This window comes from Eleutherodactylus coqui, chromosome 1, assembly GCF_035609145.1.
Source record: "Eleutherodactylus coqui strain aEleCoq1 chromosome 1, aEleCoq1.hap1, whole genome shotgun sequence".
NCBI classification, from domain to species: Eukaryota; Metazoa; Chordata; class Amphibia; order Anura; family Eleutherodactylidae; genus Eleutherodactylus; species Eleutherodactylus coqui.
Window position 1 is genome coordinate 57,473,497 of NC_089837.1, and position 21,576 is coordinate 57,495,072.

The window sequence follows — 21,576 nt, forward strand, 5'->3', positions numbered from 1 at the left end:
GTCGAGCACATTCGTAAAAGTGCTATAGGCAGAGGCAACAGGAAAAATATTGTGACACACAGAGGACAGCGGGCAGATGGACGCCGACAGCCACAACCGACAGGAGGGGAGATGTCACCAGCCAAGGCCAGTGGTCATAACAGTCCATATCCAGAAACAAATGCATGTTTGTCCATACAGGCTATGTCTAGTATTGAAGCCCAGTCAAGTGACTTGGAGTGAACTGCGATACCAGACACAACCATAGACAAGGTGGTGGTGTATCTGAAAAAAAAAAGGAGACTCTTTTTTTTACTAATCCTGGAGATCTCCTTTAAACATCAGACTCTGTCTTTGCAACCACTTTTTAAATTAAACCAATTCCCCCCTAGATTTAGTCAGAGAAACCTTCTCCCATAGAAGGTCTGACAAGAGTCAGATATCCCGACGGACTGTGATCTGCAGCGGCAGATGGCGTAGGATCAGAAAGTGGGTGAGTTTAAAGAATACATGGCTTGGCTTCCCGTTATCTCCCCAAACAGCCCCATAATTTAGTTTATGGTGCTGTTCCGAAGTGATAGGTTCCCTTTAATCAAAGCCTGTGGGTGTGATACGTATATGACAGAGTGATGCAAAAAACCTTAAAGGGAACCTGTCACAAGTTTTTTGGCCCCTAAAATACCACCATGACACTACAGATGGTTGGTAATAGTATTCTAAAGATGCCACTTCCCCCTTTACAATATCTCTGGTGCTGCATTAAATGTAAAACCTGAGTTTATATATATCATCACTTCTCTCCCTCATATCATTGGGGACATTGCACGTTCCTGAGTGCAATATCGGGCCGAGTTTCACGGTCCTATATCACGCTTGCCCGTGTGAATTCAGCCTTTGATGTAATTTTAGGTTGAGGTTTGATATAATTCAGCTGGTGGGCAGCATATGTAATGGTTAAATGAACTGTAACAAGAAGACTTTGCACACTGCTGGAAATCCTATCCATTGCATTTGTATCAATTTTTATTTTCACCCATTTCCAGGTAATTCAAAGAGAAAGGAACGCTGGGCTGGTTTCCATCTATTGAGTTCTTCCACATCTCTTTTCTCTTCTTCCATGTTTTGCATGTGGATCTTGACTTTGTATGGAATACTTTTGGACAAAAAGACAGAAGAGAATATGTGATGATGAAATGTCATTTTAATAGAACAAAACGGTAACCTCCCCTATCTATACATTAGTAGCATTTTCAAGCTATGGCTAATTCCTATGTCCATCTAAAATTTAAAAAAATGAAGAAAATACATTATTATTGATCAAAAATATCCTAGCTTTTGTTGTGTACAGATGCTTTGCGGATCTACGTATCTCCATGGTAACAGACTACAAACAAACCCAGTGTAGTCTGATCCTTCAGTCATTACATATGATGCATTATATATACTGTCATGTTTCATCTCATGTTTAAACTTTGCAAATGGGCCAGCATTTCTCAATATACTTAGAAATGTCTGTCCAAATAATCCAGGTTGTTCATGGGACAAAGGGCATAAAGAAAAACACAGAAATAAAAACCAACAGCTCAATACCAATGTAGCCAAGCCGAGTTGGTCTATTTTTAATACTTATGATAATAAAATTTCAGTCATCTTAGAATTTCATAATCGGGACCAATTTTTTAGAAAATGAGCTCCTGACCTTATCCCCCCCTCTCCACCCTCATTTTCTCTTGTAATTTTAGCCTATATAAAGCTACCATACCACCATCTAGTGCTACAATAAAACTTCCATATACAACGCACATCACCGTATAATGCCTAGATAAATTGTGGCATTCAAATAATATTCCCTTAGAGAGACCATATAATGCTGGCATAATATTCTTATTAAATTAAATTCCCAAATAAAACCCCCATACGTCGCTAATCGCTTAATAATAAAGAGTGATTTTAGTTTGCTCCTGGGATTCCCTTTTTATTAAACAATGACCCTGGGCAACTGTCCAACATGGCATCCTCAAAAATTGACCCTGTTCATTGTAATTGGTGACAAAATGTCTGGACACTTACCTTGGTCTCTTGGGTAATTTTTGAAGGGGAATGAATGTATCAGCTTTGATCTTATAGGATTCCCTATAACAAAATGAGATAATAAAAGATAATGTAACATAATATGCTATAATGTACGAAAGCCCTCACTGACTGACTCGCCACTAATTTTCCAACTTCCGATGTCGTACAAACAAGAAATTTGTCACAAGCATTTTTTAGGTCCTAAATGGGAAAATAAAACAACTTGATTATTTAATTTGTCAAATTTGACATGATAATATTCTAGGTCATAAATAGCAAGCCTAGAGCGGTCGCAACTTGATTATTTAATGCTAAGTGCAAAGGTTAGTGACCTGTATGTTATGTAACTTTCCGGTGTCGTGCAAACATGAAATGTGGCACACCCATTCTTTACAAACTATGAACTGGATTATTCAATTCTAAGTGCAAAAGTAATTGACCCCCTATGTAATGTAACTTATAACATACATCTGAACTTCACAAATATGAAATTTGGCACGACCATTCTTTACATCCTAAGTAGGAAAATAAAGGGATTGCAACTTCAATATTCAATTCTAAGTAAGAAAAAAATCTGATACATGAGATAGTTCTTTTCTCAGAAACCATAAAGCCTAGGGAAATTATTTGTATACTGAGGAGAATCCAAAGCTCCTCTATGTAGATATACCAAGGAGAATCTAACTGACCTCTATGTGTATATACTAGGGAGAATCTAACTGACCTCTATGTGTATATACTAGGGAGAATCTAACTGACCTCTATGTGTATATACTAGGGAGAATCTAACTGACCTCTATCTGTATATACTAGGGAGAATCTAACTGACCTCTATGTGTATATACTAAGGAGAATCTAACTGACCTCTATGTGTATATACTAAGGAAAATCTAACTGACCTCTATGTGTATGTACTGAGGAGAAGCTAACTAACCTCTGTGTGCATTTACTGGGGAGAATCTACCTCACCTCTATGTGTATATAGTGAGGGGAATCTAACACTTCTCTATGTGTATATAATGTGGAGAATCTGCCTCACCTCTATGTGTATATACTGAGGAGAATATAACTGACCTCTGGCTGCATATACTGAAAAGCTGTAAAGTACATAAGGAAGCAGCCATGGAATGCAGGGAAGGAACATGCCTTTAAGGTTAAGAAGGGGCTGCAACCTCCAGTCTGGGGATAAATTTGAATAAAAAGGGGTATTACCTTTAAGGGTAAAAAGTGAGGAGAATGGGGGTGGCATATTCTGCAGAGGGACTTCGATACGTGCAGTCTGAGGAGAATCTAACGCTCCTCTTCCCTGTATTTCAACAGATACTACCTGTGTAACAACCTCTGGCTTCCCCTGACTACGCTACCTGCCTGCTCTTCTGTACTGCAACAGATACTACCTATGTACTGAACTCTGGCTTCCCCTTACTACCTACCTGCCTGCTCCTCTGTACTGCACCAGATAGTACCTGTGTAACAACCTCTGGCTTCCCCTGACTATGCTACCTGCCTGCTCCTCTGTACTGCAACAGATACTACTCATGTACTGACCTCTGGCTTCCCATGACTACGCTACTTGCCTGCTTCTCTGTACTACAACAGATACTACCAATGTACCAACCTCTGGCTTCCCCTGTCTATGCTATCTGCCTGTTCCTCCCTACTACACCTGATTCTATCTGTGTACTGACCTGTGGCTTCCCTTGACCACGTTCTGCCCACACTGGTTGCAATACTATGGTTCCAAAGCCAAACTGTAAATCAGAGATGTGGGAGCAGGTCCATGGAAAGAGAAAGCAGAAGCCCTACCTCCGAATACTTGTGGCATGCACCAAGAGAGGAATAAAAGCACCCTACATAGTGCGTCAGCAGTTTTGACAAAAGCGTGACAGACACGCGATCAAGGTGGTTCATTTACACACATTTTTACAATGGGTTTTGTTGTGTTAAGATAAAAGAACAAGAGCCTTTTAATGGGTTAAAATAAAATAACTTTCTGCGCCGTGATATCACAATCAAAGTAAAAATTGCTGCATCTATAAATGTATACGATATGGATTTGTTATCGTCCTGTAATAAAATGTATTGTTTTATGTTCTTTTCTAGGTTTGGGCATTTTTTTTAGCTCTGCTATTTTTCTAGAGGGAAGGCTTTCACCACAGCTACATACAAGACATACAGCAAGAAGTATTAATATTTGAGGAACCTTTTTGCTGGATTTATCCTGGACAGCGCTCCTTATAAGGGGAACAAAATGCTCCTGGAATACCAGACATGCAATTATATGAACTGTAGCAAAATAAATCATTACTAGTATTAACACAGGGTTATTCAAAAAGAAGGAGCAGATTTGGAAATTTAACCCCTTCCCGCCCTATGACGTAAAGGTACGTCATGGCAGGCTGATACTTCGCGCAAAATGACGTACCCTTACGTCATCGGGATAGCACGAGATCATGACTGACCTCGCACTATCGCTGTTAACCCCTTCTCTGCTGCGATCAGAGTAGATCGCGGCAGGGAAAGAGTTCACAGAGGGAGCGCGCTCCCTCTGTGTCTCCGGACGGCTCTCGCGATGATTCATAGATAGCTATAGTGTCCAACCAGAAAATCACTACCCATGTACTGACCTCTGGCTTCCCCTGACTATGCTACCTGCCTGCTCCTCTGTACTGCAACAGATACTACTCATGTACTGACCTCTGGCTTCCCGTGACTACGCTACTTGCCTGCTTCTCTGTACTACAACAGATACTACCAATGTACCAACCTCTGGCTTCCCCTGTCTATGCTATCTGCCTGTTCCTCTCTACTACACCTGATTCTATCTGTGTACTGACCCCTGGCTTCCCTTGACCACGTTCTGCCCACACTGGTTGCAATACTATGGTTCCAAAGCCAAACTGTAAATCAGAGCTGTGGAGCAGCTGGATGGAAAGAGAGAGCAGAAGCCCTACCTCTGAATACTTGTGGCATGCACCCAAAGAGGGATAAAAGCACCCTACATAGTGCGTCAGCAGTTTCGACAAAACTAATTATAATTCTACCACTGATTATTTAATTATAATTACATGATAATACTGATAATCATGATAAGTACCACTAGAAGTAATGAAAATGTGATGACAAAGTCTCTTAGAAATTAAGAAGAAAACTCTTAGTTGGTGCGACACAATGCGGAGGAAACTTGTACACAAATACCTGATCATTTGGATTCTTGCCTAAATGTTTAGGTTCATAAAGCTCCTGCACTGTTAGCACTTCCCTAATAACAATGCGGCTCTCCTGAAAAGTGTCGCCAGCCAAAATGTTCCTGGCGACGACAAATTTACTGCTGATTCAGGGAATTGTTTCTTATTTAAACCGTGTAATGTGCGCACCAGCTGCATGTTGCATAACGTGCGAGACAACAAAAATCTTACAAGTAACTTAGTTAAGTGCCTCAAATAGCTAGGAAACTTTTTTTTTAAATCCCGAGCGTCTTGTAAGAAACCAGCTTCCAATAACCGAAGTCTTAATACATGATACAATATCTGTACATAATCATGGAGGCCTGATGCTTGAAGGGTATGATAGGACCCTACAAACTTCTATACTTATACCACAGCCTTAGTGAAGCATTCAACAATGCCTTTTGTTTACCTGTAATGAGTGTTTGTGCTTCAATCACTGTGCCTCACACCACCCCTCTGGTCCTGATTTTGAGACTTCCTCTGATGTGAGGGCTTAAACAGATAGGTGTGTTTTAAGGGCCATTTACACGCAACGATTATCGCTCAAAATTTGCTCAAAAGCCATTGTTTGAGCGATAATTGTTGTGTGTAAATGCTTCCATTTTTCACTGTTCGGCTGAAGGATGATTTTTAGGTGAGCATAAAATCCATCCTTCAGCTGGAGAGAAGATAACACAGACCACATGCTATGTTTGCTGTCCATGGTACTGTATTCTCCACGGGAGCGCTGATTACATTCTATTCAGCTTGCAGCCCTGCGACCACCTGCTGTTTTCTGCATACAGGTCCAGGAGGCTCATTTACATGCAAATGAAGGTGATAAGCTGTGAATGGACATCAGTGTCCATTAGCAGTTTATGCAAAACAATCGCTCAAAACCTATCTTTTGAACAATTATCTTTGCGTTTAAATGGGCCTTTAGCTCCGTTATGCATAAATGGACAAAACGAAACCATTGGTTTTGTTTCCACTATCTGGATTCCCGCATGTTATTTCTACGTGCGAGAAAGATAGGGCAGGACCTATCTTCCTGCTTTATTTTTCCAAACTCACACAGAATGGGGAGGACAGAAAAAGCAGATGAAAGGTAATAAATGAATTTACTATAATGACTTTTGACTATTTTGGAATTTGGCTTTGTTCTTGGAATAACCCTTTAATTTGCCTTGTCAACCATCTAAAGCACAAGTTCTAGTGGGTATAGAGGTAATAGGCACACCTGTGTAAAAGGGGATCATTGTTATAGGTGACTGCTAATTTGGAGTGTGTTGTAGTTCTCTATTGCAGTCCAGCTGGGGAGCAGGGTTCAGGGAGCAGCAGGCTCTGTGTTACGTGACCTCGGACTGGTTTTCGGGAGAAGGGCAGTCAGAGTAGAAAGAGGAGCTGGACAGCGTGTGAGAAGAAGCTCCTGAGACATCTGTTGAGAGTTGCAGAGCCCTACAGGCATGTTAAGGATAGGGACTGTTCTGGTTTACCCTATAGGGGAAATCTGCACTCGTTCCTCTGCTGCACATTTCGAGCCTGTTGTATGGTTGGATCTTTCTGACCCATGGAGTAATTGTGACCCGAACCAGTAGGATGTTAACACCTCAGTTAGGCCATAAAATCTCGTTCTGTGTATTTCTCGGTGACTTGTTATGAACTATTCCTCCTCCATATATGGAATTTTGAAGGACATTTGTCGGCCTGATATTGCACTGTTTGTTTATTGTCCACCAAATCTAATACAGTTACCAGTGTCATAATGTCTGGGGACAAGAGTTTCCCTTGTTGGCTATGGTGGGTGACCATACCAAGAATCCAGTAAATGGCCCACCTACCAACCCCTGCTCTATCATGGCCAGATCCTGGGCACGAGAGGTTGATGACTTCACTTCCTGCTGTTGAACATAAGAGCACCATGACACTTTCTCTGGTGCTGACCCAGACACAATCTGACATGAGCCTGCCAACCGATTCAAGCGTTTGTATAGGACAGAGGATGTCCCCAATTCTTATCACAGGCACAATCACATCTGCATCCTGATGCCCAAAAGGTCCCTCTACCACATAAGACGACCCCTTTATTGCAAATAGAACATGATAGCTGTTACAAATTTAGCATTAGGTCCAGGAACTTCAAGAAACTCCTCTAATTTGTTGTACCTACAGTAGATTTTAATTTAGCAGAAGCACATAACACAGACCTTAAAGGGGTTGTCCCAGTTCTAGCTATTTTAACATATTCTCAGGATAAGTCATCAGTAGTGGATGAACAGAAGTCTGGTGCCCGGACCCCTGGTGATTACCTGCTCGTCTGGGCCAGTGTCTTGGTTTTGCTGCCAAGAGTAGGCACATTGTTCAGTGGCCTGGATTGGTACTGCAGGCTGCGTCCCATTTAAGTAAATGGAATTTAGCCTGCAATACTAACCCAGGCCACTGTGCAATGCATGGAGCTGTCTGCAGCTTTGGACACTAAAAACGGCTCATCACAGCAGACCCCCGACAATCTGTATTGATGACCTATCCTGAGGTTATCAGTAACATCTATATTACGTATATTATATATAATAGCTATATAAATGCAGTTGTATTAGAAGCAAACTAATAATATAGGCATTAGAATTACAAAATTGTTCTAATTATGCGTACGCACCTAGAAATTACCACCGGCATTGCAGAACCAAGTTTGTGAAAATCAGGACTGTATTCTACTGAGTGGAAAGGTTTATCACCCGGATAAGCTTCAGGGATCCCGTTTCGAAGATCAAAAACTAGAATAGAATTTAAAAAAAAAACATATTTGTATTTTCAAACAAATATGAAAAACTGGTCAGAGGATTCTAAGAAATCAAAACTGTGATTTGCTGCTATGGACAAAACGGCCAGCTTAATGTTAAAGAGTTTCAATGGTCCCACCTGGGCCCTGCAGCCTTTGGGGAGCCCATACGGTTTTTCATCCCCATATAGGTCAACCAGTACTATGAATGAAGCATTATAGTTGTGGGCCCGGCTATAGATTTTGTATTGGGCCCAACAACTTCAAGGTATGCCTAAATTACAGAAACTAACTTTCCAGAACTGCAAGGAGCAAAGTGAATGGTAATGGTGCAAACATTGGCAAGAAGAGGATGAAACAATCAGATAAAAAATCTCCCCCATGGAGGTTACTGCAGCCACTGCACAGGTTTTCAGAGGCTTAACGAGACTCTGTCATCATCTTATTGCAGTCCTCTCTGAAGGCAGCATGGCATAGTGGCAGTCACACTGATTACAGGGATAGGTCTACTTTGTGGATCTGTGCAGTAGTTTTGGAGAAACATATATTTTATCAATAGCAGCACATACACAGAGGACTACTAAAAGAAGTCTTGGATATTCATGAGCTGCAGGTTAGTCCCACCTACCCTGCCCTCCAACCACTGACTGACAGCTGCCTGCCCATTACTGTGCATACAGAAAGAGCAGTCAATCATTGGCTAGAGGATGGGTGGGTGTGACTAGCTGCAGCCCAAGAATATGCAGGACTAGTTCAGTGTGGTTGCTACTAACAAATGCAAGTTCCTCCCAAACTACTGCACAGATACATATAGCAGACACATGACTGTAATCAGTGTGACTGTCCCTACTTTATGTGATCTCAGTGAGGGCTGAAAACAGATGATGACAGAATCCCTTTAAGGGCTCCTACCCACAGGCGTCTTTTTTTCTCTTGCGCTGTGAGAGCAAGAGAAATCACTCGCCTCACAGCGCAAGAAAAACGCTGTGATATCGCCAGTGTTTTCAATGGGGCCAGCGGCAGCAGCGCTAGCCCCGTTGAAAACATAGGGAGTATATTGCAGAGTTCTGCCACAGCTGTCACAGCTTTGACAGCTGTGGCAGAAGTCCAGCATGCTATCCCATTGCTTTCAATGGAGTCGGCGCTGCTGCCGGCCCCATTGAAAGCAGTGGTTTGTGCCAACCCCTGCAGAATGATTTTCGGGGAAGGGCTGAAATATAAGTCCTTCTCTGAAAATCATCCCTAGCTGGTTAAAAAAAAAACAAGAAAACTTTACTCACCTCTGCCGCTCAAGCGCGTCCTCCGGCTGGCTCCCCTGCACTGCTGTCCAGCACTTTCAGCAGGCGGGGATTTAAAAATCCTGCCTCCTGAAAGGGCTGTGCTGATTGGCTAAGCACTAAGCCAATTACAGACAGAACTTAGCTATTCATTGATGAATCTGCGGGGATGAAGGAAACTCCTTCCACAGCTGTCACATCTGTCACAGCTGTGGCAGAAGTCTGTGATATTCTCCCTACGTTTTCAATTGGCTAGCACTGCTGCCGCTGGCCCCATTGAAAACACTGTCAATGTTACAGCGTTTTTCTTGCACTGCGAGGCGAGTGTTTTCACTTGCTTTCGCAGCGCAAGCGGGGAAAAAAACGCCAGTAGGTAGGAGCCCTAAGGCTTAGAAAGAAAGAGGTTTTAATGCATTATTCACTTCCATTCTACTGTACTTTGTTGCACAATTTCAGAGTGAAATTGCCCTCACACGTAAAATATGCAACATTTATGTCCCATTTTAACCTAACCGTTTAAAATAGAAGCTGCCCAAGTGATCATTCACACATGTGGAAGATAGTGGAACCTCCTTGGACCACTCAGCTCCTTATCTTATATGTGTTGCCTAAAGCTTGTTGGTCGTTTCACGTGACTTTTCAGAATAAGCTGTTGTTTGTGTACCTGAGAGACAACACTAGTTCTCGCCATTATATTACTTATTTACTAGTCTTCCCCTTTGCAAGCTATATGTCCAATTCTCAGTTGTCTCTGAGCTGGTGGTTATAGGCTAGCTTTAATGTCTCTATACATTGCACATGGAAGAAACAGCAGATTCTGCTCCCTAACTGTCTATCATTCAGAGAGCAGCAACAACACCATATATGACATTAAAGAAAAGTACTGAATGGTACTAATATGAAAAAAGCACTTTGGTGAGATAGGAAACTCACTATTAGCTGGACCAGCCTCTGTGTGTGTCTCTCTGTAGCTCCACCTTCCTCCTTCTCCATCCCCTTTTCATAGACTTCTAATGGCAGCATGTAATCTGATCTATCAGTTTAGTCCGTCTTTTAGCCGTTTATGAGGGCAGGGGGAGGGTGGGGAACGAGGGGTATGAAGGAGCCCAATAAGTGGAAAGAAAGGCATTTTTCTCTGATAAGATCTTTTGGAAAGCTTCTTATAGTCACCTGCACTACTGATTTATATAAAGATGTTTGACATGACGATGATCATAGAAAACCTGCCGCTAACCATTCATTGTAGAAGAGAACTTCACTGGGGCGGCTCTTTTTCCTTATTTCCAACTTGCGATGTTGATATATCATGATGCTGATGTTGTGTGGTAGTGGCTTTCCCTAGCAGTCTTCAGCGATGATAGGGAAGCTCAGCTCCTGGCGGCATTGAATGGTGACTGCACTTTAAGACAACTTATATTTAGGTCATAGCAAATGTGATAAATAGCAAAAGTGTAAATCATTTTATGTACCTAAACATACATTTATATCCGGTACCTGTTGTCAAGTAAAGTCCATCTCCAGTAAAAAAAAAAAGGTACACTGAGACTGATAACAGGGAATGAAGGTTGTTTTTGTTTGATGCTGCCCATAGAAGTCTATGGAGAATTGATGGGGAAGAGGTAGCTATTTAAGAGGGAGACAGAAGTAAAGAGACTCACACAGGCAGTGCTGCAGCCAATAACGAGGGTTTTACTGTGTCACTGCTACTGGAATCACATCAATACTGCTCAGTACTGCTGTAGAATGTCCTACATGATGCTGTTACTTTTGAGGATGTGTTACAGAGAGATACAGGAGAAGATATCCTGCTCCCTCCCCTATGTGTACAGTGTATGGAGACATCATAGCAGCTAGTCTACAACCACTAGCTCAGGGAAGACTGAGAATTAGGTATACAGCCTGCAATGGGGAAAATGGTGATAAATACAGGATAAAAGTCATACAATGGTCAGAAATAGTGTTATACCTCATGCACACACGACAAATTATTTTGAAAAGTCTTTGGAAAGTGCAGATGTACTTTAAGGAATCTGTCTAAGGAGCCTCAGACAGTGCATGAAGTGCAGGGGCGTTACCACTGATCATTACTTGTGTTGGGGCCCCAGAGCCAATGAGTGGCACAACATATTGTTGGATGTTCCCTATGGATGGAGAGAATACCCCTGTTAGTGTTGAGCGGTCATGGGAGAGTAATGAGCGCCAGCTGACCTAAGGGACAGACTGATTGAGACTGAGTTTCCACCACAGCGCTCTCATCTCATAATGTGTCATTGAACTTGCTGACTTGTTGACTTCTCCGCTGGAGAGTAATGCTATTTTTTACAGCATTTTGACGACCAAGGTGTTTAGTTGTCTATTGCTGTTTTCCTCTATTTTGCTGGCTCATTCAATTTTTCAGTTATAAAAAGAAGTGTGAAATATTCATTACTGGAAGAAGAGCGCAAGGAGTCTTGGAGACAGGTTATCAGATTTTCTTGTGAAATAGCCTCTTAAAAGTAGGGAACTACTGCCATAATTTACAAACTATTAAGCACAGGCTCCCTCTTTTGGATGATTTATGGAACTGCATGCTGGGAACATTACATTACAGTAGAGAATATGACACTCTAGTAGTTTTGTAACGGCGAAATTACTTTAAAATGGCATTTGGGAAAAGTACTAATAAACATACAGAAAGTGGCAATAACAATTCTGTTCACATTTTTTATGAATACAGAGCTAATAACTGAATGACTTTTGTGAAATAACAGAATCACCCAATGTCCTTGAAATAATATAAGATAGACATACATGAGAGATAGATAGATATGAGATAGATAGGAGATAGATAGAGATAGATAGATAGATAGATAGATAGATAGATAGATAGATAGATAGATAGGAGATAGATAGATACATAGATAGATATGAGATAGATAGATAGGAGATAGATAGATACATAGATAGATAGATAGATAGATAGATAGATAGATATGAGATAGATAGATATGAGATAGATAGATAGATAGATAGATACATAGATAGATATGAGATAGATAGATAGGAGATAGATAGATAGATAGATAGATAGATAGATAGATTAGATACATAGATAGATAGACGATAGATAGATAGATAGATAGATATGAGATAGATCGATAGATATGGGATAGGTAGATCAATAGATATGGGATAGGTAAATCAATAGATATGGGATAGGTAGATATATATGAGATAGATAGATAGATAGATAGGAGATAGATAGATAGATACATAGATAGGAGATAGATAGATAGACAGATAGATAGATAGATAGATAGATAGATAGATATGAGATAGATCGATAGATATGGGATAGGTAGATCAATAGATATGGGATAGGTAAATCCATAGATATGGGATAGGTAGATATATATGAGATGGATGGATAGATAGATAGATAGATAGATAGATAGATAGGAGATAGATAGATAGATACATAGATATGAGTTAGATAGATACATAGATAGATATGAGATAAATAGATAGGAGATAGATAGATAGATACATAGATACATAGATAGATAGATGTGAGATAGATAGATAGATAGATATGAGATAGATCGATAGATATGGGATAGGTAGATCAATAGATATGGGATAGGTAAATCAATAGATATGGGATAGGTAGATATATATGAGATGGATAGATAGATAGATAGATAGATAGATAGATAGATAGATAGATAGATAGATAGATAGATAGATAGATAGATAGATATGAGATAGATAGCTATGGGAGAGATAGATAGATATATAGATAGATAGATAGATAGATAGATAGAAAGGCAAACACCCTTTGAACACTCACTCACTTACTAACTCACTACTAATTCTCTAACTTCCCGATTTTATACAAACATGAAATTTGGCATGACCATTCTTTAGGTCCTAAATAGGAAAAGCAAAGGGGTCACAACTTGATTATTCAATGCTAAGTGCAAAAGTATGTGACCCTTATGTAATGTACGTAATCTAATTCTCTAACTTACCGATGTCGTACAAACCTGAAATTTGGCACAACCATTCTATAGGTGTTAAATAGGAAAAGGCCGTATTGGGAAAACGCTGCAGATCTTCCAGCAGCGTTTTACCGGTGTTTGTAAATACCCAGTCTGCCAGCAGCAAGTGCACTGTGCATGCTCACATATCACACGCACATTGATATGCGCAATGTGACTTTTTTTTTCAGTTCCCCGCTTTGTTTCATATTGGAGTTGCGCATGAAAATACCGCCCATATGCAATGTATTGCGTATGGACAGCATTGCATACGCTGCCTGTACAAATGTATAGGGCTCATGCTGCGTGGTATGCAGAGAAAATAGCATGCTGCGATCTATTTCGTGTGCGTATCTATATGCAGAAGCTACACGCACATGTGCATGGATCAATGGAAGCCCATTGACTGTCATCAACTCCATTCACCACATATCACACGGCTGTGCAAAAAACGCCCTTGGACATGAGCGCCTAGACTCCATTGTTCTCCCAGCACATGGATCCATCTATAGGTACACTGACCTTTCTTCTTCTTTCCAGTGCTCATTGTCAGTGTTTGGACCTGTGAGCCCACCAGGCTGCTCTTGTGAACACCCCCGAAGATACACCGTTTCCCAGCATGGTAAGTAAAGGGGCATCCAAAGTTTGGATAAAAACTCCATTCACTTCCAACATGGAGGCAGCTTCCTGCAACAGATAGGGGACATGTAACGGGTTTTATTGTATGTTCTTCTAGGCTGTAAGTTTATGGGAAGTGGTTATTGTAGAACAGTTTGTATCACATGACAGGCAGGGAATTTACAGAATATGCAAAATGAATCATCAAACGTTCCAACTGACTGCAGATTTCATGGGATCCAAAATGGTTCTGCAACAGTGGTTTTCTATAGAAGTCAATGTAAAGTGACCCTGTTGTGCGAGAGCTCCTTGCATCATAGACAGTACTGGACACAAGTCATACTCTAATCTTCAACTCGATTTCAGTGTGAAAACTCACTAAACGCTGCAATAAATAGCAGAATTTTTTTTATCAGCCACTTCTATTAGGTAATTTGCAAGGGGCAAATTGGGTGTTGGGTGTAGTTGTAGCCACTAGTATAGCTCTATTAGGACCTCTATTTGCAGTTTCTAGAACATTCCAGAGATATATATTATAGATAGTAGTCTGTCCCAGGATGGTGACTATAGTAGAAAATGAGCAAATGCATCCACTTGAGGGCAGAATTCTTGTCCCAGGACAAAAGCATATCCTGCTACAACTAAGCGATGGTACCTTCTCCTCTGTTGCCTTGTAGCACTGGGGTGCTGGGTTCAAATCTGACTAAGGACAACATCTGCATAGAATTGGAAAACTCCATGCTACTGTTGTTTTTGGTCATTTTGAAGCTAGAACTCGTTCTCTGCAAGGCAACTTCACTAACCACAATGCTTCTTCTGTCTATAGAGGAGGAGGAACACAAAGAGAACATACACACTCTATGTAGACTTGAACCTAGGACTCCAGTGCTGTAAGGCAACACTGCTAACCACCATGCTGCTTCCTCTTTCTTCAGAGGAGCAGAAGAATGAGAAGAAACATAAGGTGAACATGCAAACTTATGTGCCCAACAGTACTGTGTCAATGGTACTTGTAGTCACATTTCTAAGAAGCAATCAAATGTCAACAGAGCCCTAGGCAGTCCAGGTATTTGATGTTTTTTTTTATCTCAAACACATCTGATGCAATTAATGAAGCCCTTCATTATTCCTCAGAGCACTGGCATAACTATAGGGGATGCGGTTGCACCTGGGGGCCCATAAGGCCTCTCCTCTCCATATAGGGAGCCCAGTACTATGAAAAATGCATTATAGTTGGGGGCCCTGTTACAGGTTTTGCACTTGGGACCAGGAGCTTCACGTTACGCCTCTGCGTTAAGGGGTTAAGAGACGTTGGGGCCCCAAGATAAACCTTTGCACCCGGGCCCAAGAGCCTTTAGCTACGCCCCTGCTTCAGAGAACACCTAATTTGCAAATGTGTGCTCTAATGAGGGATTCTATTCAGGGGGTTGAATAATTGGGAGATGGTAGTAGTCATTAAAAGTGGCATTTTGCACTAAATTTGGAGAAACTACTTGTTATATTAGTTGTGTTGAGCTATTTCAATTGTTCTCGTTTGATTGTTTTTTACAAACAGCTGAAAGTTTGTACATTTGGCAAATTAACCTAATTTGCAATGGGAGGGTAAATAATTTTGATTGTAACGGAGGGTCACTTCACTACCATCTACAGTGGTCAAACAATAAGCAATTATGAATTCCCCTGATACACTTCGTCATTGTGCTCACTTGGATAAGTTCGCTGAAGTCTAATTTGCTCTGGGAATTTTATGTCCTTTATATGAGGCAATGGAGCTTCTGAATATCGAGGTGAAGGCAGCCATCGGATACAGGGTTTCCCATCTTGATAACTGTGGAGAACAATAGGAAAGTATGATTTCTTTAGTCTATATGAGGCTTTCTACACCATATTATGGCTTTGTACAACATCTTTAATGGGGTTGAGCGACCCTCATTCTGGAGATAGGTACCAGAGGTGGGACTCAGATATACCAGACATTTATGGAAGAGATAGAAGGTATTCATGGAATCTTTTCACTGAGCCCCATAAGGTGTTACAACCACCCTGCTTCTAGAAACTCAACCTATCAGAGAATAGAGGTCCGATTCTAGCAGCTAGTAGCTGCTCTTAAAAAGTGATGCTGCTGCAGCTACCTACAGATACATGGATGCAGCTCTCTCTGTTAAGCTAAGTGATTTAGGCCGCTTTCACACGGGTGACAAAAGCACGCTATTTTGCCACAATGCGATAGCATGAGAAAATGCATGTATGTGAAGCCCATGCTGTCCAATGGGTTCCTTCATATTAGCGCTGTTTTCTCTGGTGCTATCTTGGGAGGAAAAATAATAGCGGAATGCTCTCTATTGCCACGACTTATGATTTTTTTGTAGCCCATGTTTTCGTGCAATGCAGTGCAACTTTAACATTAGAAAATAAACCCTGCCCCGAAACTAAGCCCTAGCTGTACTAAAAAAAAAGGGGGAATACTTACCTAAGAGGCTCGGTACAGGTCCTCTCGCTGCTCTCCAGAGCTCCACCGGGCATCCTGCAGTCCTCATTTGCCCACAGAAAAATCACTTCCTGGTTGCGGGATTCATAAATCCCGCCTCCAGGAAGTGATGGCTCTGATTGGTTCATCCAGCGCTGCTCAGCTAATCACTGCAGTGCTTGATGAACCAATGTGATGTTTGTGATTGGTTCATCCAGCACTGCATTGATTGGCTGAACAGTGGCTAGCGAATCAATCAACAGCCAGTGCATTATGGAGGTGTGCTTTATGAATTTGCCAATCAGTGCCGTGGTTCAGTGAATTCATAAATCCTGCCTCCCCAATGCACTGGCTGTTTATTGGCTCTTCAGTTTCACTACCCTATTTTTTGCAGCATTATTTATAAAGTCTCTGGGGGTCATTCACATTGTCTTTTATTTTTGTTTAATTTCACACTTTTCCACTGTAACTAGGGCATCCATAGGTACCCCAGTTACAGGGGAAAACATCTCCCTAGTGTGACCAGAAATCACTGTCAGAACTGATCTGGGTCTGCTAGGACCCTGCAGCTCTGCTGCAACAGGTGGCACCCGGTGGTCACGTTATCGCTGGGTTGCATAGCGGAACTAACACTTCTGCTTTCACTCTTTAGTTAAAAAATGTTTCTCCTCCAGGTCCTCAGCTGTGTCTGACAGCCGGGGACCCGGATTGCTCCTGCTTCATTCCAGAGGCTTTAATCCCGCAATGTATTTTTGCTTTCGGCGGGGATTAAAGCCCAAGGCCAAGCACCATATATTTACCATGCTTGGTCCTTAAACTCCTGGGTAAATCCCGGCACTTCTCATTACTACAAGTGTCCCCCTCCCAGTGAATGGATGAATGATCACATAAATGTTTGTCCTTCATTTTTGCCTATCTAAAGTCTGGTTAAACAATAGCCAATCTTGGTGAAGTTTTTCATAGCTTTGAGATCTTTGATGGTTTCAAAATGTTAAGTAAAAAGTTGCAACTTACTTAGGATAAGTGGGGACATTGCAGTGAATATTTGGGAAGAAGCTTCTTTCATCCTTTTCCTCTTCACGATTAGAATGCCATTTGTCTTGCTTGCAGTTGCAGTCATAATGAAGTAAATTGTTACAATGTTCTAAAACATCTGTAAATATTTTGGAATGTATTATTTTACTGATTAAATAAAAAAAAAAGTTTGTTCAAAGAACTTTCCAGAATATTCTTTCCTAATTTTTTGAAGTGTTAGAAAAAAAATTGTGACCTCCATATGCCTGCTATGAAATTGGAGGCACATGGAGCTAGAGTAGACACCCTTTTAAGCCCTAAGACACAGATACAGTTGAAAGTATTGTTTACTCACCAAGATTCTGGTGGGTCTTTTTGTTTACAAGGTTCCTTTGGAATTGGGCTTCACATGTAATGTCCACCCCTGTGCTATTGTGAACAGAGTCTTGGATCTTCTTCACATTGGGCACACACTTGGCAGTTGCTTACACAAGATGTCAGCTGATTACACAAAAAGGCAGTGACTCAAGTTGGCAGTTACACACAGCAAACCGTGTGACTGTTAAAATCCAATAGATGGCGCTGTAGAAGTATTTTTCCATCTTTCTGATTTGCATACATTTCCCAGAGGAGCATTGCCTTATAATTTTCCTTACTTAGCTTTTAGGTGTCCTCACACCCCTTCTGGGTGCTCTCCTCAAGGAGACACGACACTGCTTCTGACCTCTGTTAGAATGTTCAACAGTCTCTACCTACTTCACCACTTCCTCCCCTATGGGTCACTTCTGGTATTCTTCCTTCCACTCTGGCTATCAAATCCCATTTTCTCCTATACCAGCTCATCAGGTCTTTACTCTTGAAAGGATATTCTTTGATTTATGGATCGCAGTGGGATTCACGGCAGCCAACTTTAGAACATGGACTGGAAGATAACTAACCCTGCCTGGCAAAATCTCAGTTATATTAAGGGTTTTAATTCCTCCACATTGAATTCACATCAGCTTACCTGTACACTGCTGGCTTCCTATACAAACTAATCAACAATATAGTCATGGTCAAAAAATTTGAGACACACAAATTTTGGTTTTCATAAAGACTGCTGCTTCAGTGGTAATTTGCATTAGATGACTTGCAATAAATTGCAAAGTCATTCCTTGCCATGAAAATTAATTTAACCACAAAAACCTAATTTGTACAGAATTTCAGCCCTGCCACAAAATTACCTGCTAACATAATTTCAGTGATCTTCTCATTAGCTCAGAAGAAGGTATTAATGAGGACAAGGTAGCTGGTACCACTCTCTTGTGCTAATTGGCTTATACAAGCAGACTGGTTGCTTCAAAAGGAGGATGGTGCTTGAAATCATTGTTGTCTTCTGTTAATGGTTACCTCCATCATTGCTTTGTATCAAAGGGGCTTTACGGGCAAGGACATTGATGTTTGTAAGATTGCACCTAAATCAACCATTTCTCTCATCCTCAAGAACTTCAAGGACTTCAAGGGGTTCAGTTGCTGTGAAGAAGGCTTCAGGACATTCAAGAAAGTCCAGAAAGTGCCAGGACTGTCTTCTAAAGAAGATTTAGGGATAGTGCTTGGAGTTTTTCACCATTCCTGTGCTTTTGTTCGTCCACCCACTTTTAAGGCTTGGCCACAGTCTCAATGGGATTGAGATCTGGGGAGTTTCCTGTCCATGGACCCAAAATTTCAATGCTTTGTTTACCAAGCCACTTAGTTATCACTTTTGCCTTGTGACATGGTGCTCCTTCATTCTTGAAAAAGCATTGTTTATTGCCAAATCGCACCTGGATTGCTGGGGAAAGTTGCTCCTGGAGGATGTGCAGATCTCATTCTTCATTTATGGCAGCGTTCTTAGGCAGAATTGTGAGTGAGCCCACTCACTTGTAGGAAAAGCTACCAAACACATGAATGGTCTCAGGATGCTTTACTGTTGGCATGACACAGGATTCATGGTAGCGCTCCCCTTTTCTTCCACAGACAACCATTCTTCCAGATGTCCCAAACAGTCTGAAGGGGGCTTCTTTAGAGAAAATAACTAACCAGTCCTCTGCATTCAAATACCGGTACTTTCTGCAGAAAGTGTCAGGAATCGAATCAGGGACCTCCTGCTCTCCAGTCAGTGGCTCTCACTACTGAGCCATCCAGTCTGAGCCAGCCACCATTCCATTACTATGAGCCTTGTTCCATGATCCCGGTTATTTAGTTCCTGCCTCCTGGTCCTGACCTCCCCTCTGTCCCCGATTAGGCTCATTACAAAAGCCTGATACTGCCATTGCACCAGTGTGCGATTAATCTACTTCACAGAACTGTTTGGGTAAGCTCCACGTTGCCTACTCCTCTGCTATTTCTGCAAGACCTCCTGATACTGATTTCTGGCTACCTCACTGACTACACAACCTGTCTCATCCATTTGTACTGCAAACCGAAATGTCTCGTTGCTGACTTCTGGCTTCCTCTCTGACTACACAACCCACCTCATCCATTTGTGCTGAAAACTGAAGCCTTCCGTTGCTGACTTCTGGCTTATCTTTGACTACTCTCTGAACCTGCAGCCATTACACCTGAGACTCCAGCCTCATGCCCAAAACTGCTACAGAAAGTCAGTCTGTACTCTGCATTTTTCTTGGAGAGAAGTAGCTTCTTTGCTGCCCTTCTTGACATCAGGCTAGCCTGCAAAAGCCTTCCCTTACTGTGCACTCAGATGCACTCATACTTGTCTGTTGTAATTCCTGAGCAAGCTCTGCACTGTTAAAGAGACTGTCAGTTACTTTTAGCCCTATTAACCAAGCTCACGGGCTGAAAGTAGGTGACCCCCTGAGTCTCTGGATGTAAGTTTTAAGGCCCATTTAGACACAACGATTTTCACTGAAAATTTGCTCAAAAGCCGTCTTTTGAGCGATAATCATTTTGTCTAAATGAGCGGCCATCGTGCACTCTTCGTGCACTATTCATTCATTGTGATTTTCTAGCAAGCTAGAAATCACAGATGACTCTTATCAGCGCCGCATGCTGATTTTCTAAGCGGGCGGCGCTGATAGTATTCTTTCAGCTGGTATCCCGCTGGCAGTTCTCAGCAATACACCAGCTGAAAGCTCAGAGAACAATGCATCTGTTTGCATATACAAAACAGCTGCTTTGTTCTCGGAGCTATCACGTCGGTATCCTGCTCTGCCTGCATTAACTCTTAAGTAGCTAATTAGTTACTTAAAGTTATACAAAGATGATCGTTCAAAACTGTCACTCAAACTGTCGTTTGAGCAAATTTTGAGCGATCATCATTCCGTGTAAATGGGCCTTTATACTCACCTTCCTTGTCGTTACAACAGTGTAAGCACTGGAAGTCGCCACTGAGCGGCAAGTCCACCCAATATAAAATTAGTGCACAGCTGAATGTATTTAGCGGAGACTTTCAGTGCTCACATCAGGTAAACAACAGGAAGGTAAAATTTACATCACCAGACTCAGCAGGTCGCCTACTTTGAACCCATTAGCTTAGCTTATAGGGCTAAAAGCAACTGACAGTCTCTTTAAATTGACTGAGAAATCAAAATATTATGGCTCTTGGAATGCAATGCTGAAAAAAGTTGGCAAATTAGTTAGTCCCTAAGGGGTCAGTTTTTTGTTTTTGCAATATGATTAAACATATGTATTTTATAAAAGTGTACAATCTGTGGTGTATGTGTTCATTTGGGTAGCAAAGTTTTTTTTTTTCGATTGCTATGGTCATATTCTTCGTAAACTTTTAAATGCTGCAGTCTGCATTTATTACAATTTGCCAAGTCAGCTACTTAGACTCTTCCAAAATTGCATATTTGCAAAAAAATTCTGGCAGGCTAAGCAATTTATGTTAAGAAACAACCAAATGATGGTCCGTCCCCCACTAGAAGAAGTATTACGTGTGGATCCAGCAACCTTTTCAGCTTGAAAAGATCATTAATCAAAAAGTTCATTATTTTGGGATGAACATAAATTGTCCAAGATCTAAATTATAGGAATAAAAATAGCCAAACGTAAGCGTCTGTCCTACTCATGTCCTTGTGCTAACAATTAACCCCTTCCCGCACCTTGATGACATAGTACATTTTTTAAATTTGTATGGTTCTAAATGAATAAAATGTACATG

At 41.3% G+C, this 21,576-nt stretch overlaps 1 protein-coding gene across 2 annotated transcripts in view; it reads right to left on the reverse strand.

Annotated features, from left to right (window-relative positions):
• Positions 1-977: 977 nt before the first annotated feature.
• Positions 978-21,576, reverse strand: part of SPATS1 (spermatogenesis associated serine rich 1) — a 34,829-nt gene continuing 14,230 nt past the window's right edge. The window contains exons 2-7 of one of the 2 annotated variants that reach the window (XM_066589168.1): positions 17,436-17,574; positions 15,661-15,782; positions 13,859-14,023; positions 7,918-8,035; positions 2,050-2,112; positions 978-1,132 (exon numbers count right to left, since the gene is read on the reverse strand). In XM_066589168.1, coding sequence (XP_066445265.1) covers positions 1,009-1,132; positions 2,050-2,112; positions 7,918-8,035; positions 13,859-14,023; positions 15,661-15,782; positions 17,436-17,574 — 731 coding nt within the window. In that variant the 3' untranslated portion in view covers positions 978-1,008. The remainder of the gene's footprint in view (positions 1,133-2,049; positions 2,113-7,917; positions 8,036-13,858; positions 14,024-15,660; positions 15,783-17,435; positions 17,575-21,576) is intronic. The other variant, XM_066589169.1, reaches the window with a different exon arrangement.